Source organism: Mustela nigripes, chromosome 12 (genome assembly GCF_022355385.1).
Source record: "Mustela nigripes isolate SB6536 chromosome 12, MUSNIG.SB6536, whole genome shotgun sequence".
NCBI lineage: Eukaryota > Metazoa > Chordata > Mammalia > Carnivora > Mustelidae > Mustela > Mustela nigripes.
The window spans coordinates 73280929-73299418 of record NC_081568.1 but is presented as its reverse complement, the minus strand read 5'-3'; the positions used below and the strand labels follow the sequence as shown (position 1 = coordinate 73299418).

At 46.8% G+C, this 18490-nt stretch overlaps 1 protein-coding gene across 6 annotated transcripts in view; it reads right to left on the bottom strand.

Annotated features, from left to right (window-relative positions):
* SLC25A48 (solute carrier family 25 member 48) overlaps positions 1-18490 on the bottom strand; it is a 42400-nt gene continuing 23910 nt past the window's right edge. The window contains exons 5-8 of one of the 6 annotated variants that reach the window (XM_059417611.1): positions 13508-13765; positions 11024-11157; positions 3669-3798; positions 1-2746 (exon numbers count right to left, since the gene is read on the bottom strand). In XM_059417611.1, the coding sequence (XP_059273594.1) occupies positions 3676-3798; positions 11024-11157; positions 13508-13765 (515 nt within the window). In that variant the 3' untranslated portion in view covers positions 1-2746; positions 3669-3675. The remainder of the gene's footprint in view (positions 2747-3668; positions 3799-11023; positions 11158-13507; positions 13766-18490) is intronic. The other 5 variants (XM_059417612.1, XM_059417614.1, XR_009407467.1 and 2 more) reach the window with 5 other exon arrangements.

Sequence of the window (18490 nt, the reverse complement as noted above, 5' to 3'; positions counted from 1 at the left end):
CAAAATATTTTATTATGTTTCGTTCTCCATGTGACAAAAAGGCCCGGAGAATGCCCATCCCAGCGCGCTCAGCACCACGGCCTCCGAAGTGCCTTACCAGCGCCTGCCACCCAGGTGGCGCCCTTCCTGCCCACCTGGGCCACGAGAAGCCTGGCAGAAACACTGGATTCAGAAATGACCTGAAGAGGTTTTCAGTGTTTTTATCTGACAATGTGGAGACCAGGGAGCTCCTCCTCGAACTCCCAGTGAACACACAGCAGGCACACGGGCAGGGTTGACGTTACCCTGCTTTGGACCCAGCGCCAGGGCAGATTGGAATTAGCTGGTGTCAGTCAGCAGTCCACTGCTCCCTTCGCAGGCAGCTGCTGAGGGGCCCCAGCCAGGAGGTAAGGAACGGAGTACTCAGATCAGGGAAAGAAGGGATTCTGAGGTCTTCTCAGCGCCAATGGCTGAGCACCCACCCAGCCCACAGCATAAGTGGAGAGGAGGCCTTCTTTCTCTTCAGTAAATTCACTCCCATGGGTTTCTAGATGGTTGCCTTCAACAGTAGCACAATGAGGCTGTGGTCAGGTGACATTGGCTCTGGGGGGAAAGGATGAAAAAAATAGCCTTAACCTAACCAGGTTATCAGTCAGCAAGATCTAAGGGTCAACAACCCACTGAGAAAATCATTTCTGTGAAGCAACCATGGGCAGAGGATCACCAGGAGAATAGATGTGAAGGGCGAAGAGATGGTCTGGGTTATTCCTAAATGTTCAAAAAAAGATATTACAAGAAGAATATATCTTCTTTCCTTGAAATTGAATTTCCTAGGAATTGAAAGTAGATCAGTGAGGTTTGGAGCAAGAAGGTCACAGCAGGAGGTAGACCAGAATTATTCCAGGAAGCTTCTGGGACAGCGGATCCTGGTCTGTGGGTAGCGGATGGCCCAGCTGGCATTGTGGGCTTCCAACAAGCTGAAGAGCTGACTGCTGACCCAGGCTGGGACTCGACTTCTTTTCATGGTAGTCTGGTATCTCCCTGTGAACAGATAAAACGAACCACATCCCAAAGCACCACCTCAAGTGGCATTCACTGGGTTTCACACAGTCCTTGGGTCACTCGTATGTGTAATCCTGGGGGACAAATAATGGAGAGGATGAATGAAAAGTAAACGTTCTTCCTCCATGGGAGCTGGTGGGGGGTGAAGGAGAACTCTGCCTCTGCTCGTTGGAAGGAGGCTGTAGGAGTTGCGGGTTGGACTCTGCTCCCTGCAGACACTGGAAACAGTCCCAGCCCTTCCACCACCTACATCCAGGGACACAAGAAAGTCACCCTCCCACCCCCTTGCAGGGACCGTGGGGGCTCTGTGGCTCTCTAATATGGATCACCTCTCACCCCGACCCCAGTCTGGACTCCCGAAGGAGCCACTGGTTCCCACGCCTTCAGAGACTGGACGCTGCCGTCACCTAGAGCTTGACTTGGGCATGAACTCGGAGCTACTTGGTAAATTCAAATCCAGGGCTTGATAAAGGGCCTCGGAAGCTGTAACTCCTTGGGTGAGATGATGAGGTCAGGATGAGGCTCCCAAAAGGTCAATGGGGATCCTTCTCTTCCACCAGAGAGCCACAGCCTCCTGTTCCACGCCTGTAGGCCAAGGCCAGCCCCTACCTGTACCTCGTTGTCCCAGGAAAGGACTTTCAGAAAGAGGAGCTTCCAACTGGGGTGGTCACTGCTCTGAAAGGCCAAATCCAGGACCATCAGAATTTGGCCTACTAGAAACTTCTTCCTTCCTCCTGAAGTAGTTAATCAACAGGGTGGTGACAAGTGGTTGGGCGTGACAGCTCACGCAAGCGTCCACCTCTCCAGGAGCTGCCAGATCTTGGCTCTCAAGCCACCCTGCTGCTGAATATTTAACCACATAGAAAGACGGTCCTAAGCTCTTAAATAGGAAGAACGAGTAGTAAAATAGTGCATAAAATAGGGGTTTTATTTTTTTCTGTTTATATTTTCTGTTGTTGTTGTTTTGTTTTTCTATAGTAAAGAGGCACTGATTTTATTACAGGATTTTTTTTAGAAAGCCACTCTCTTCTGGTCACAGGGAGAGTGGCCAGTATCTGAGCACAGCTTTGAGAACCAGACTATTCCTCTGCCTTGCCCCAGACAAAACCCAAGGACAGTAGTGCTTCATACAAGATGTTTAAGTATGCAAAATGTGTGACTCCCCTTTTCCTTTTGTAAGAGAGGGCGAAGAGTCAAGAGAGCCGTGAATGTGGGTGCTTTAGTGAAAAGCTAAAGCATTTGATATAAAGCCGCCGTTCCAGGGCTTGTCCTGGGCTCAGTCTTTTCGGCCTCATCCATCATGCCCTTCCCCTGGGTCTAGGGTCTGGCACCATTCACACAAGCCAGCAGGTCTTTGCTGCCTCAGGGTCAACAGCAGGGAGGTTTGCTAGACCTTTCTGACGAAGGCCATCCTTCTTGACAAAATTTGCAGTCACCAAGGCCAAAGCAAAATGGTTTCTTGTTGACTAGAAAATTCACGGACTCATTTCCCTTTGTCTTCTCAGGTCTGCAGTTACCACTGTGGAGCCAGAGAAGAAGAAACAGGGAGGAAGAGAAGAGAAGGAGCTGAGGGGATGCCGGAAGTCGATTGTCCATCTTCTCAATGCTGTTTCTGAGTGGCCGTCTCCGGGTCAGGTTCCATGCGAGGCACCAGCAATAGAGACGTGAAGAAACAGTCACAGCTCCCCTAGGACCTTCACGCTGGCTGGGGAGTGAGGAAAGTCATCAGGCAGTTATGATGCAAGGGGATGTGGTAGGGGCTGAGCAGGGGCTGCAGGGGAGAGCCTACAGCAGGCACAACTCATCTTGGCTGAGGCATAAGGGCAGGCTTCCTGGAGGAAAAGACTTGTAGACTAAAGCCTGGATGACAAAGAAGAATTGGTAAAGGACAAGGGGGATGCAGTGGGGTGTGACAAGATGGTGTGAGGTTGGGAGAGTTTGTGCAAAGACCCAGAGGCAAGAGTAAGAATGTGATTTTCAGGATGCTGGTGGTGACGGGGTTGATGACTAAAACTTTACCTAAAGGGCAATGGGGGAGCCACTGAGGACATTTGACGAAGGTAGTCACTTGCTCAGATTTCGTTTTTTAGATCCCTTGGGTTGCAGTGATCTTTTGCAATGAGAGATGAAGAAAGAAAGGGAGTAGGAGGCAGGGACCTGGGGAAAAGGCTGTCCTCCAGGGCTTTGGGAGCCACTGGTGGCTCTCAGACTCATGCTCTGAGTCCAGGAGGGAGGTGGGGAGATGATGCCTGTGACAGAGAGTGGACAATGTGGTTTAAGTCCTCACTTCTGGGCCTAACCCATTGAATTTGTATAGTAAAGTGAAGTACACTTCTCTCCGAGGGCTGCTGACACCACTGGATGGGAAAACAGATAGGTGAGCCCACTATCAACAGGTAAATTCTGTGCCAATCTCAGTTACTGGGCACCTGCTCACTACCAGCCACAGGTGGGCATTTCAGAAGGGTCTTCTGATGACAGAATTGTAGCCATTGTAGCCCCAGAAATGGCAGAGATTAGGAAAAAAATGAATGACAGGGAGGTTTCAGAAAGTCAAGTGTTCATGGCAAAGCAGAGTGTGTCAAGCCCCGGGGAGGTGCAGCTGGCTGGGAAGGAAGGACACTGACCTGGTGCTCAGGGGCTGGGCACGGTGTGGTCCCCACGGATCACCTTCAGTGAAAGCTCATACCCAAGGAACATGGTGGCGCTCATGGGGAAGCCGCGCACGGTGTTCACCGTGATGCCTCTGAAAAACACCTGTGGCAGGAGGCAGCGTTATCACAGAGGACTGATCCAGACCCCCTGCAGGGCCACCACTGAGGTATGGAAGAAGGACTGGGGATGTTGGCCACTAGTCCCAGGCTGGACTCCACAGAGCCCAAAGGACCCTGGTGAACCAAAACCACCCCAGATGCCCCAGTCATGCCTCTGCCTTGACCCACATCACCTGTGACGGGCTTTTCCAGCCCAGCCTTGTACATATACACTAAATACTGTGGGCAAATTGTTCATCACAGACACCCACATACACTTGCTTAATTGCTGCTCTTTCTCATGTATATACCCACCTGCACGTGTGTACACACACACACACACACACACACACACACGCAAGCAAGCACCAAATTCTCTGGAACCTGGATATCCCAGCTCTGCACCGCCCTCACTTTGCAATGGTAGACAGAGCAGCCAGTCAGGACCAACCATTTTTTTTTCTTTCTTTCTTTTTTTTTAAAGATTTTATTCATTCACCTGACAGAGAGAAACCACAAGTAGATGGAGAGGCAGGCAGAGAGAGAGAGAGAGAGGGAAGCAGGCTCCCTGCTGAGCAGAGAGCCCGATGCGGGACTCGATCCCAGGACCCTGAGATCATGACCCGAGCCGAAGGCAGCGGCTTAACCCACTGAGCCACCCAGGCGCCCCAGGACCAACCATTTTGACTGGGTGTCCTCCAAGGGGCAGAGTGGGGAAGAACTCAGGCCACACTTTTAAGACTGTAGATAAGAAGCGGAGACACAGCTTTGGCATTTAACAGCCATGTTACTTGGGCAAATGGCGAAGTCTCTGGAACTCAATTTCCCAATGGCAAAATGCGGGTAATGATACTACTGAGCAAATATGGCTGCCGAAGGAATAAACAAGATGCTGCTTTCAAAGTTCTTGTACAGGCCTGCCATGCAGCCAGCATTCCTGGAAAGCTGATGGGCCCCTCACTCTCGTTCTCAGTAGCCATCTTTATACAGAGGGGCAGTCAATCTTCAATCATCAGTATGAGTGCTGAGGGTACTGGCCTGTATTGATGACCTGCTTAACTAGCCATTCATACAAGAACCCTGTATCTGTCTTCCATCCTTTCTGTTGCAAGGGCAGATGATAAGATATCTCACTCCCTCTCTGAATCTTCCTGCCCAGTGCTGGGTAGAAGTTGATCAATGTAATATGATTCCAGCCCTTGCCTGGTTTAAAACCTACCAGGGAAAGATAAGCCCCATGTGGGAATTATTACAATATAGTCTAGAATGTGATGACAATAGATCAGGGCTTTGGGGTAGGGGGAGGTGGGGAGAGCCTGTCCTTGAATGTCTTCCCTGCAAAGAGACAACACATCTAAGGGAAACACTACACAAGCATAAATGATCCAGCAAGTGTCAGGAATATGATGTATACCTAGCTGACTCCTGTATATTTACTAAGTGTAATAAATAGAGCTGGTATGGGAATTTTGGAGAAGCAGAAATCCAGCCCTTGTACATTTCCCTAGTCTTCTTGGCTGTGAAGCACTGTGGTGTGAGGGTAGGTACAGGCCACTGTCACCGGCCAGGGCAGCAAGATGTCTTCCTTCAGGCGAGGCTCCTGCCCCCTAGTACTCTGTGTCAGCCTGCAAGACATAGCCTGGTTATGATGGGCAGAGAATGGCCTTTGTGGGTTTGGGGGGAGTCTTGACCCTCACAGGGAAAGGAGTTGATGGACAAGGATCCCCAAAAGGGAGCAAGTGGCTCAGCTAAACCCAGGACTGATTCAGTCAAGGGGCAAGCAGGACACTTGTAGCATCTAATGTCTAACCTTTCTGGAATTCCCCAGGCTCACCCAGAGTGACTGAATAACAACAAGGAACTGGCCCGAGCTCCAAAAGGAAAATTCCATGCTGGGTGCTCATAAACACTCCCTTGTGGGCCTGCGCTTGGCTCTGCTCTGTGAGGCCGAGCCAGGCAGGGCCTAGATTGGAGTGTGGCCCTCCTCTCCCACAGTGCTGGGCCCTATGGGAACCACAGAACACTCCAGACATATAGACATGACCTCCTTCCAGCAGCCCTGGCCTTCTCTGCTCTGAGGCCCAGAGATGGCAAAGTGCAGACGTGTTGGCTTTTACCCTGAGCTTTTGGAACACAAAACTACCAGAGCTGGTCTCTCCTCATGAAGCCTCGATGGCTCCCCACTTCCCAGGGAAGTCTACATCCTTCCCTGGCCTGCCAAGACCCTTATGCTTGGGCCCTGCACTTTCTCTGGGAAGCCTCTTACACCTGAAATTCTGGGCAAGTTAACAACCTGTCATTCCTCCAAGAAGCCAGCTCTCTTCCACCACTGGGTGTCTTCTGTTCCATCTGCTGGAATGTTCCCCAGGCCTGGCTGTATCCTTTAGCAGTTTTCCCAGGGCCACCCCAAGCTGGACCATGGCCCACTGTCTTCTGTGCACTCAGAATCTCTGCCATCACACTGTCCCTAACTACCCATCATCTGTCTGAATCCCTGTTACTCTCAGTCAGGGCAGCAGAGCTCTGTGTGGTTTACCTTGGAACCCCCAGCATCTACACATCTGAATCCCCAATATTTACACTTCAGAACCCACAGCATCTAGTGCTTTCCTTGGCCCAGTGGGCCCTTTATAAATCTTATAAATGAACCAGTGGACGGATGAATGGGAGGATGGAATGAACGAATTCCTTGTTGTGAAAAGGGAACAGTCTCTGAGCTTAAAGAGTCTTGCTGAGGTTGGTGGTAGTGGGGGATTCTGAAAGTGGCGGGACAGCCCCGGTCCCCAGATGGCAGAACCAAATGGCAGCCGGCTCTGCTACCTCAGGAAATGGCTCTTTATACAAATGTTCCTCCTCACCTCTCCTTGGTCTCAAGTTCAGTCTCAAGCCACTGTCACAAACCCCCTCCCAACAGCCACCTCCGTGCAGCTGAAGGATACCCACTCCCTCTTCTGGCCTCCTGATCTCAATGGTAACTCTCGCAATGTGTGCAATGGCCCAAGTAGTCCATGACGAATGTCACGGCAGGAAGAGAACAGACTTCTTTTTTGATTTGGGAATGCCCCCAAAGTCCTAGACTTCTAATTCCCTTTATCAAAAAGGCTGCTTTCCTAGTAATCATGAAGTGAGTTACAAAGAACTGCCAAACTTGGCAGTGATTGGGTACAATCACCATTATTCTACTCCTTCCTCAATCTTTATTCCCACTAAGTTTTCCTTCCATAGGGAGGTGGGGACAGGTTGGCTTACCCTGCCTCAGTGTGCCATGGTACAAACAGTTTGGGAATGGATGCACCGCAGAGCCAGCTGTGACAGGAGCCATCTACTGGGCCCCCAGAAAAGCCATTCCTCCTGCTGCTGGGAAGGACTTGGAGACAAGCCAGCTGTACAGGGCTATGAGGGACGTTGCTGTCACGTTTCTCTTTGTGTGTACGCGCAAACACATATAAAAACATATATAAATATAACTATCCACATATAAACTTGCACAGAATATGAATGTTTTTGGAATACATTAGAAGAAACTCACAACAGTGATTGCCTTTGAGAGAAGATTGAAGACCAAGGAGGGCCAATTCGGCCTTATATCCTCTTTTACCTTTTGAAACTTCCTTTGTTCATACATTATCTATTTTAAAACCAACTAATAAAAAAATTAAAAATGACTCGCAGTCAGTGAGTGGTTAATCCAAGCTGAATACTGCTACTTCTATCTAAAACCTGTCTCTGAATATAAACTATGGGCCAATGCTACTGAGATTAAGAAATCAATCATCTGACCTCAGTTGCCTTCCAGGACCTTGTTCTTAACAGAGCACAATAATTTTTGGATGAAATAATATAAGCAATATATTAAGACTCTGTAGACTTTATAGGATTAGGACACATTAATATTTTGACACATTAATTTGAGTAACTTGACACATTAATATTTTAATTAAGAGCAGACAAGAATATATAAAATAAAAGAGCATCCTGTTTGACTCTTTCTCACATGTCCCTCTGTACACTTCACAAACTGTGTCTCTACTAAAATAATACAAAAAACAAGTGAGGTGAGAATTCTAGGGAGATGGCAGAATCGAAAATGCCAGCAGTCTCCTTCCTTACCTAGATAAGAGATGCACTGACAGAATCCACCTGATGTAACTATTTTGGAATTCTGGGGCTTGTTAAAGGCTTACAACTTCCAGAAGAAGGTCTGGACAGTAAATCTGGTTAATTTCAGTACATTTAAGCTCATAGCAAGGTAGGAGCTACCCATCCTCCACCCCCAGACCTGTGGCAGCAGGTGCACACATGCTCTAGGAGCAAGCTGCACACACAGCTTGTGGAAGCCAGAGAGGACAATAACGACCATGTGTTGCAAATATTGGAGATCTGTGTTTTGATCACTGATTGCTGTTTCTGATCACAGACGTGCAAAGAAGAAAGTAGCCATGGTTGTTTCTTCTACCCCCACTGAGGCAAGTCCTTCCTCCTCTGGCCATTGACCCTTTCCCCTGTCATTTTTCTCTTTCCTTTTTCTCTTTTCTTTTTGGAAGCTAGATGTTAAAGACTAGGACATTCAAAAGCAACTTCATGTATGGGAAAGTTGGAAAGTGACCATGCATTCCCAGAGAAAGGCTCAGAAAAGAACTGAGAAGACCTTAAATTTACACTTTGGGCTGATCTTTGGCAAAAACACAGCCTACAACAATCTGAAAAGTGAAACAATAAACAAAAACAATAACAAAACACACCAGACACTGGGGAAAGAGGGGAGAAATCTGATTTCCAGAATTAACACATAATTAAATTAAATTCATAATTAAAGTCTAATCTTCAATAAAAAATAATAAGGCATAAAACGAAACAAGGAAGTATGGTCCATTCAAAGAAAAAAGTAAATCAAGAGAAACTGTCCCTGAAAAAGACCTGACAGCAGATCAAGCTGACAAAGACTTTGGAAGTATCTTAAAGACACTTGAAAAACTAAAGGAAGAGATGAAGAAAGTCCAGAAAATGATACATGAACAAAATGAAAACATCAATATGAAATAAAAAATCTAGAAAGAAACCAGACAAAAATTCTTCAGCTGAAAAGCACAGTAACTGGAATGAAAAATTCACTAAAAGGATTCAAAGGTATATTCGAGCAGGCAGAAAAAAGAATGAGCAAACTTAAAAATAAGACAATGGAAATTACTGCAGTTGAGAAAAACAAAATTGAAAAACAGTGAAAAGAGCCTAGGGGATCTGTGGGAAACTGTCAAGGAAACAAATATACACATTATGGGAGTCCCAAAAGGAGAGGAGAGGACAGAGAATGTCTGGAGTAGTAATAGCCAAAAACTTCCCAAGTTTGGTGAAAGACAGGACTATAAACATCAGAGAAACTTAATGACTCCAAGTAAAATAAACTCTAAGAAACCCACATCAAGACACATTAAAATCAAACTTTTGAAAGCAGCAAGATAGAAGGAGCACATTATATAGAAATAATCCTCAATAGGTTTAATAGCAGATTACTTATCAGACACTTTAGAGACCAGAAGTCAACAGGCAGGCCAACATAGCCAAAGAGCTAAAAGAAAAAATGTCAGTCAAGAATCCTGTATCCAGGAAAACTATGCCTTGAGACTGAAGGTCTTATTCCCAGGTTTACTCCCAGATAAACAAAAGCCGAGGAAGTTCATCACCACTCAGTCTACCCTGCAAGAAATGCTCAAAGGGGCTGTGGAGGGTAAAACGAAACAGCACTAGAGAGTAACCTGAATCTGTATGAAGAAACAAAGAGCTCAGTAAAGGTGAATTAATGATGAGAGTGACATCAGCATAATGACAGTATAAAATGTCCCTATCTTGTCCCCACCCCAACAACATAAATTGGGCATCCATCCACTCACACAGGTGCCTCTGTGGGAGTTCTGGGATCCAGGAGCACATCCCGATGGAAGCAAGAGTCCTGCCTGCCTGTGTATCAGGGGCTGGGCAGAGAGACATCAGTACTGGCAGTGGGAGCTTCAGCAGCCCATGGACTGGCTCTAGCCTATCTCAGCTGCAGTCTGGGAGCATCTGGAGAAAAAGGACTTGGCCAGCGTGTGCGTGTGCGTGTGTGTGTGTGTGTGTGTGTTAGAGAGAGAGAGAGAGAGAGAGAGAGAGAGAGAGAGGAGAGAGAGTCTGGATGTACTGGAGTGGATAGTGAGCCAAGACTGGAGGGCTGGGGATGAGGCAGCCATGTGAAGAAAGGTCCAGCATCCAGTAGTAACATTAACACTAGTGAAACTACTAACACTAATAGTAAAGCCAAGAACAATGCCTAACTCTTTGTAAATACACTCTATATGTTATACATGAAGTTAAAGTATTTCTTAGATGCCTAATTTAATCCTACTAGCAAATATCCCTGTTGTTCATGGTAGGGGTGATTATCCTTGGAGAAATGGAGGCCCAGAGTTGAAACAGCTTGCCTGGACCTCCCCCACCTCATGAGTAGCCAGGCTGACTTTAACTTGAGTCTGCTGACTTGAAGGGGGAAGTCAAGAAACCTGGAGGAGCCCCCCTGGAGGTAGAACATGCATGACGGTTTCTCTGGAGGATACTAGGAGTTATCACAGGTGGCAATATAGACAGAGATGATTTTGTTTATAGCTTTAGATGCCAAACTTGGAATTCCGGTTGTCATCCTAGGACAGTTCAGACACCAGAAGGGGCTTGGATTTAGACAAGCCCTTTGGGTGCAGGGAAGAGGAAAGAGAAAGGAAGCAAGGCCAAGTTGCAGGCTTCCCCACAGCTGAGCCCAAAGGTGACAGGATGTGGGCTCGAATGGGGTGAGAGAGAAGAAGACAGACCAGGGGACTAGACATTGTGAGATGTGATGACCAATGTGGCTCTGGGACCCCCTACTTGGAGGATGAGGCACCAAGTACTGAGTGAGGAAGTACCTCCAAGCCTTTCCTGATGATGAGAAGGCAAGCTTTGGTGACAGGGAGATGTGGCTCCAGGTCCTGGTTCTTCCATGTACCGGCTGCATGACCTCAGGTAGGTTACCAGCCCTCTCTGAGCCTGTCTCTTCCTCCAACCTGGGGCATGAACTAGATGAGACAAGGATCCTAAGTAGGGCTTGATGTGGTAACTGCCAGAACTTCAGTTTCCTGATTTCGCTCTCTGTAATCTCATATCCCCCAAAATGTCTGGCCCACCTTCCCGGGACTGACATGACCCCATGTCACCACTGTGGGGCTTACTTTAAGACCTTCCTTCTGGTAACTCTGGGAGATACAATCCAGGACACCTTTGTATTTGTTTAAATAAACCCCGTCAGCTTGGAGTCGACTTTTCACGACATCCATAGGAGTTGCTGTCCCCCAAGAAATTGCTCCTGTAAAGAGAGAGACAAACAGGTGTCAGGGACTGGCTGGTTGAGATCTGTTGGGGACGTGGCTCCCTGCCCCTTCCCATCATTTACAGGCTTAACAGGCTTCTGGGGGACATGGAAAGAGCTCAGTCAGGACCTGTGAAGGCCATTCCTGAACTTCCCTCACCAGTCACTGTGGAACTTTAGAGAAGTCTCCTCCTCTGGGCCTACAGTACTGACCTTTACGAGGTTCCCGTTAGGATGAATAAATGGATGCACACAAAGCATTGAGCACAGTGCCAGGCCCACAGCCAGCACTTTGTCCGGATGCCTTTATTGGCAGCTTTTACTGGAGAGACAAGAATAGGCCCCACCAATCCTTGGCAGTGCCTTTCCAGGGCACCAAGGGCCACAGCCCAGAGCAAAGGCTGTGGCAGAAGGCTTGCAGCTCCCCAGAAACAGAAGGGACTCTGAATACAGAGAAGTTAAACAAACACTTGCAGATAGGCTGCTTGCCAACGAAGGGCCAAGTACTGGAAAGAGCAGGAAGGTCTTTACAGATCTGGTCACTTTTCTGAATATCTGAAACTGAAGCCTCGGGATGATGTAACACTAGATCATCCTCACTGGAGAAGCTCAGGTGCCCTAGTTTGAGCACTTCTGTGACTTTAAAGGACTCTTGGAAAACAATGCCAGGTTATTGTATAAACATGAAAATTGGCACGTCCTTAGACAGGAAGAGAAAAACAAACTGATGCCAAAGTCCAGGGCAGCTGGTTTGCAAAGTTTAGTAATTGCTGTCCAGAGACTCCCAAATGATGCCTTAGCCTGTCCTGGACCACTGCCCATCCCAGCCTCCAGCCACTATGGCCTCCTGCCCATGATCCTCTGGGAATCCTCCACACCTCCCTTCCCTCTTGCCTCCTGCCGGATAATGGGGCTGCTTCCCCTGGAGTCTGTCCATGTACTCCCGGGTGTACTCTCCTGTTCCTCAGCCCATGGGCAAGGGCAATACAAAATGTAGTCTACCTACCGGGCCACTCAAACCTGCTCTCACCAGAATCGAGAATGGTAGGGGCCTTGTCCTCTCAGCCAGCGAGTGCTTAGTAAGCACTTACTAGGATCTGGCAGAGGCCGGACCTCACACACATGAGGGCAGAGGGCGGACACTGGTGTTTGGCAGGTAAGAAATGGGCTTTTTTATGTGTTTGCTGAGTTTTGAGCATAGCTAATAATGGTGATATGGGGGCGGGGGAAGTGGAGAAGAATATCAATTTTCTTCTTTCCAGAAGATCTTTCCCATCAATATCACACATGCTGTGTTATCAGTCTTTTTAAAAAGCATCCCTCTCTTGATTTCCCTACCTTTCTCTGGAGAGAGCTGCATACCACGCTTTCCCATCACAGCACAGCTAAACCCCTCAGACATGTTGTGTGTCCTCAGACTGTCCAATTTCTTTCATCCCATTCTCTCCTAGTCCCACTTCAGTTGAGTGTTTACACCCCTCTCTTCACCAAAATGGGTCTTGTCACAGCCCCTGATGACCTACATATTGCTAAATCCAGGCAGCAGGTATAGCAAGTGCAAAGGCCCTGAGGTGGGGAGAAGCCAGGCATGGTCAGGGTGAAGCAAGGAGACCAGTCTGGCTGGAGCAGAGCAAGCAAGGGGAGAGGAGCAGAAAAAAACTGCAGAAGGGTAACAGGCAACTGGATCATAAAGGGACTGAAAACTACTGTAAGAACACGGATTTTTACCCAAAACGAAGTGGGGATACTGTGTGGTTTCTGAATAGGGAGGGTGAGTAACCAGCCCATGGTCACCAAATGAGGAAGAGAGGATTTGAACTGGGATCTTGCTGACTGCAGAGTCCCTGCTATGCTGTCTTAATTAGCTGTGTGCCCTTGGTCACTTAATCTCTCTGAACCTCAGTTTTCTCATCTGAAAAATGGGAAGACTGATTCTTCCCTTAAAGAGTTAATGAAATTCTCACTTTAGAAAGGGTTTGCTGTGTCAACATTCAAAAACAGTGAACCCCAATAACAGATTTCCTCTTCAAAGCTCAGTAATACCTAACACAGAAGAAAGGGTCAGAGTACATCTTCTGACTGGAAGTTCCACAATCCTGAATAGGAACTTGCCATTCCCACAGATCCAGAGGAAAGGAGAGGCAAAATAGAGGGAGACCATTCCCCATTCCCAGGCTTTCCTCTGACTGACTCGGTCTGGCACATAGTAGGTGCTGAATAAAGAATTGTTGGATGAGTGGCTAGATGAATTGTGCCCTTTTCTGGGCTGAGAAGGGCATGATAGGCCTCCCAGTCATCCCAGGACAAGGGTCAGCCCAGGGACAGGGGTCAGTACGGCTGTCCTTACCTGCCATGCCACCGGCCAGCCACACGGCACAGGGGCTGGGACCTGTGCAGGTCTCAGGTGTGATCCACTCATTCAGGAACACATAGGGGATGAAGTAGAGGCAGTAGCCTGGGACATCCCTCAGGAGCATGGCACCAACGCCCCGGTACATCCCTGCCAGGCCCTCAGTCCGCACGATGGTTGCGATGCAATGCACAGGCCCCTGGTAAATGGGCTGCACCCCAAGAGCCACTGCCCTGGGTTTCAAACCAAGGTTGGCTGCAAAGACAGGGAGAAGAAGATGAAAAGTGACCCAGGGGGCAAGATACTGGCCCATCTCCAGCACTGGAGCCAGCCTGGCCCATTGACAATTTCCACTCCCATGGCCTGTTGGTTTTTATCAAAACTTCTGACCCTAGCAATTCAAACCGAGATTCTCAAGCCCCAGCAGGAAGACCAACATGTGCAGCCAGCTGTACAGCCAGACTGGAGACTATTGCCTGCTGGGTGAGAAAGCACCAGGTGTCTGAAGGGCTTTTGGTCAACCACCATTATGTCTTTGTAAGCAGCAGTGACTGCGGAATGTCCAAGATCAAAGATGACCAAGCTGTACCAAACTTTTCCCTGAAGCAGAGGTTGCAAAATCAATGTACTCTGTATGAGTATGTGGATGTGTGTACTTGTGCACAGTGTGGTTAAAAAAAACATACGAATATTTTCTCCGATTCTGTCAGTTGTATAAGGGCTAGTATCCAAAATCCATAAAGAACGTATCAAACTCAACACCCAAAGAACAAATAATCCAATCAAAAAATGGACAGAAGACATGAACAGATACTTTTGCAAAGAAAACATCCAAAGGACCAACAAACACATGAAAAAGTGCTCAACATCACTAGGCATCAGGGAAATACAAATCAAAATCACAATGAGATACCACCTCACATCCGTCGGAATGGCTAAAATTAACAAGTCAGGAAATGCAGATGCTGGCGAGGATGCAGAGAAAGGGGAACCCTCCTACACTGTTGGTGGGAATGCAAGCTGGTGCCTCCACTCTGGAAAACAACATGGAGGTTCCTCAAAAAGTTGAAAATAGAGCTACCCTACGACGCAGCAATTGCACTACTGGGTATTTACACTAAAGATACAAAGGTAGTGATCTGAAGGGGCACGTGCACCCAAATGTTTATAGCGGCAATGTTCACAATAGCCAAACTATGGAAAGAACCTAGATGTCCATCAACAGATGAAAGGATAAAGAAGATGTGGTATATATATATACAATGGAATACTACGCAGCCATCAAAAGAAATGAAACATTTGCGACAACATGGATGGAACTAGAGGGTATTATGCTGAATGAAATAAATCAATCAGAGAAAGACAATTATCATATGATCTCTCTGATATGAGGAATTTGAGAGGCAGGGCAGAGGGTCTTGGGGGGTAGGGAAGGAAAAAAATGAAACAAGGTAGGATCGGGAGGGAGACAAACCATAAGAGACTCTTAATATCACGGAACAGACTGAGGGTTGCGGGGGCGGGGGGTGGGGTAGGGATGGGGTGGTGGAGGGATGGACATTGGGGAGGGTATGTGCTATGGTGAGTCTTGTGGAATATGTAAGACTGATGATTCACAGACCTGTGTCCCTGGGGCAAATAGTACATTATATGTTAACAAAAAAAAAAAAGGGGGAAAAAAAAGCATATGAGATTTGGACCCAGACTGTTCTGGTTCCAAATCCAAAACCCACTACTTAAAAACTTCTCAACCTTGGTAGGCCACACTTTTCAGCCTTTGGTTCCTTAACTTTAAAAAAAGATAATAGGCCAGGGGCACCTGGGTGGTTCAGTGGGTGAAGCCTCTGCCTTCATCTCAGGTCATGATCTCTGGGTCCTGGGATCAAGCCCCATGTTGGGCTTTCTGATCCACGGGGAGCCTGCTCTCCGCTCTCTCTCTGCCTGCCTCTCTGCCTACTTATGATCTCTGTCTCTGTCAAATAGGTAAATAAAATCTTAAAAAGAAAAAAAAGATAATGGGCCAACTACTTATTGCATAAAAAGTTGCTAAAAAAGTAGATCTCAAAAGTTCTCTCCACACACACACACACACAGGGTAACTATAGGATATGACTAATGTGTTAACTAACCTTACCTCGGTAACCACTTCACAATACACATGCATATTAAATAATCAAGTTGTATACCTTAAATGTACACAATGTTATATGTCAATCATTTCTTAATAAAGCAACAAACATTTCTAAAGGACAAAGAAGAGAACAGGTCAGTATGCGTAGGGCAATATTATAAAGAGCTGAGCATGGTACTAGGAACTCTGTAGGGGGAGAATAATTTACCCACAAATCATTACTGAGACTGAGACGATGGGCATGAATTTGGAGGATACATGGGCTGGAGGGCTGGACATGCTGTCCCTCCAGCCTTGGCTAGCAAGCAGTGACTCTGTCTCTTCCTTTTAATCCTTCCACCAGGCTCCCGTCTCCTTCTCTGATGCTCATCTCCCCAGCTGCGGACGCTTTATCTCAGCTTTGACTCCTGACCAGAAAGGCTCCCCAGTCCCAGGGCTGATGCAGTGCACTCTTATTTTCAACACTCCGTTCTTGAGGAACCAACATGGTACAGCCAGGAAAGAAACAGAACGAAGCTTCCCTGTGACACACACCTACGTTACCACCTGGGTTTAGTTCCCTATATGTGGCATTTCACTTTGGTTTTGCACATGCTGACAAAGAGGCAATAACTTTCATTACCGAACAGCTGAATTTCCAAGTTCCCCATACGGTCCCATCCTTATCAGATGAAAGGTTAGGAGCAAAGATTCAGGTTCATGATTCTATATTCCAAACTGAAGATCTGAGAGTCAAGTACAACCTTTCTTTCTGCTCATCCCAGAAGGAGGTAAGGTAGAGGGGGAGATTCCTATTTGCCTGGGAAGTGTGCTTGGACAAATGAATCCTGTATTTTCTTTTTGTGCAAGAGGAAGAGACTAATTAGAGACTTGTGCATTCAGCCAACTACAGCATGGCCAGGAGGCTGAGTCCTGTTCACTTCCACAGCAGATCCCCCAGGAAGGGAGCAAGTGTGGTGGCCACCCCTGAGGGCAAAGGGCCTCTGAGCTCAGAGCAAGATCAGACACTGTGGTCTTTGAAAGCCCACTGAGATATCATTGCCCACCCCTTCCTTTCCCAAATCCACTATGATGCTGCCAGCATCACCCTGGGAAATTCTGGGATGAGACAGAATAGATATAATTGTCCCAACATCTCAACCTTCCCTGGGTCATGCCCACGTCCAAGTAGCACTGACCTGACCCAAGAGTCAAGGTTTTCATGAATCAACTACCGGGAGGATGTGGTTCTCAGAAGTTACTGATTGAAGGAGAGTGTCCTCATAATATTCTGCTTATGTAGAGGTACAAATGTTGAAAAAAATACCTGCCCAACCTCCAACATGCCTTATCAACAAAACACCTGTACTTTTTTCCCTTTTCTTCCCAGGATAAGCAATAAGGAACTTCCCTGAGATTCTCCCACATTTGTTATATAAGCAATCTAGTTTTTACTGCTTAAGAATTCTCCATTTATGGCTATTATAGCAATATAATTGTCATGGGGATTGCCATCCTCTGGAATACTAACATGACTCTAACTGGCAGCCAGCACCTTCTGAACACAAGGCCACTGGAACTCCTTCTAGCTCCCTCATCCCCAGCGTTAAAGCGCGCGCGCGCGCACACACACACACACACACACACACACACTTATTTGGAAATAATTCCCAGCTTGCAATAAAGGTCAGAAAAGAAAAATTTATACAGAGAACACCCTTATACATCCTTTCCCTGGATTCACCTAATGTTAACATTTTACCTCATTTGTTTTATGGGTTGAGTGCTCTCTATCTCCCTCCCCACTCCTATCTCACTGAACAGATGTCCCTGTCCCAGTGCATAAACTTTGCCTGGGCTGTGTTCATCTTCAAGATCAGTGACCTGACCCGGAATCAAGGGTTTCATGAATGAGGTATGGGTATGACTTGGCTTTCAGGAGTTACTGATAAGAAAGATCCTCATAAAAATCTTCCTTGTTTGGAGGTGCCAATGTTGGAAAAACATCTGATAAACTTTGAACTGGCTTTGTCAACAAGACCCAAACTTGCACTTTTTAAAAAAAATCCTTTTCTGCAAGGTAAGCAATAAGGAAATTCTCGGTGTACACATGTATATCTTTTTCACACATATGTACATAACATTATTTTCTGAACCATTTCAGGGTTAGATACCGAATGGTTCTTTACCCTTAAATCCTTCAGTAATTGTTGCCTAACAATAGAGATACTGCCTTAAATGCCAGAGTAGTTATCAGTCTCATAATATATGTTGACAGTACCTTTACCTAATGTTACTAACTATACTCAAGTTACCAATCGATCTTGTACTGACCTGTATGGCATTCCTCCCTTCACTAGTGCAGGATCTAGTCCAGCGAGTTACTGCACTTAGTCGTCATGATTCTTCAGGTTTCTTTATTTATTTTTGTTTTTAGTAAGCACCACACCCAGCGTGGGGCTGAAACTCATGACCCCAAGATCAAGGGTCACACTCTTCTGCCGACTGAGCCAGCCAGCCCCTAGTTCCTTTAATCTGGATCATTTCTACAGCTTTTCTTTCTTTTTAACGACACCAGCATTTTTTATTAGTGTGCTGCCTCCCTTCTTATGAATAAAACCTTCTTCATTTGTGGTTTGCTTCATGTTTCCTTGTTATCACATTGAGATGATGCATTCTTGGCTGAACTTCCTCCCCGTTCTCTCCTCCTCTCCTCCCATGAAGACTAATGACTCTCAGGAGCCCCTGGTCTTCTTCTCTGGCCTCCTGTCCTAGTTTTATTAGTTTCCTTTTTCAATTTGGATATAATTCACATTCAATAAAAGGTGTAGCTTGTAGGTGTACATTTGATGAGTTCTGACAACTGCATG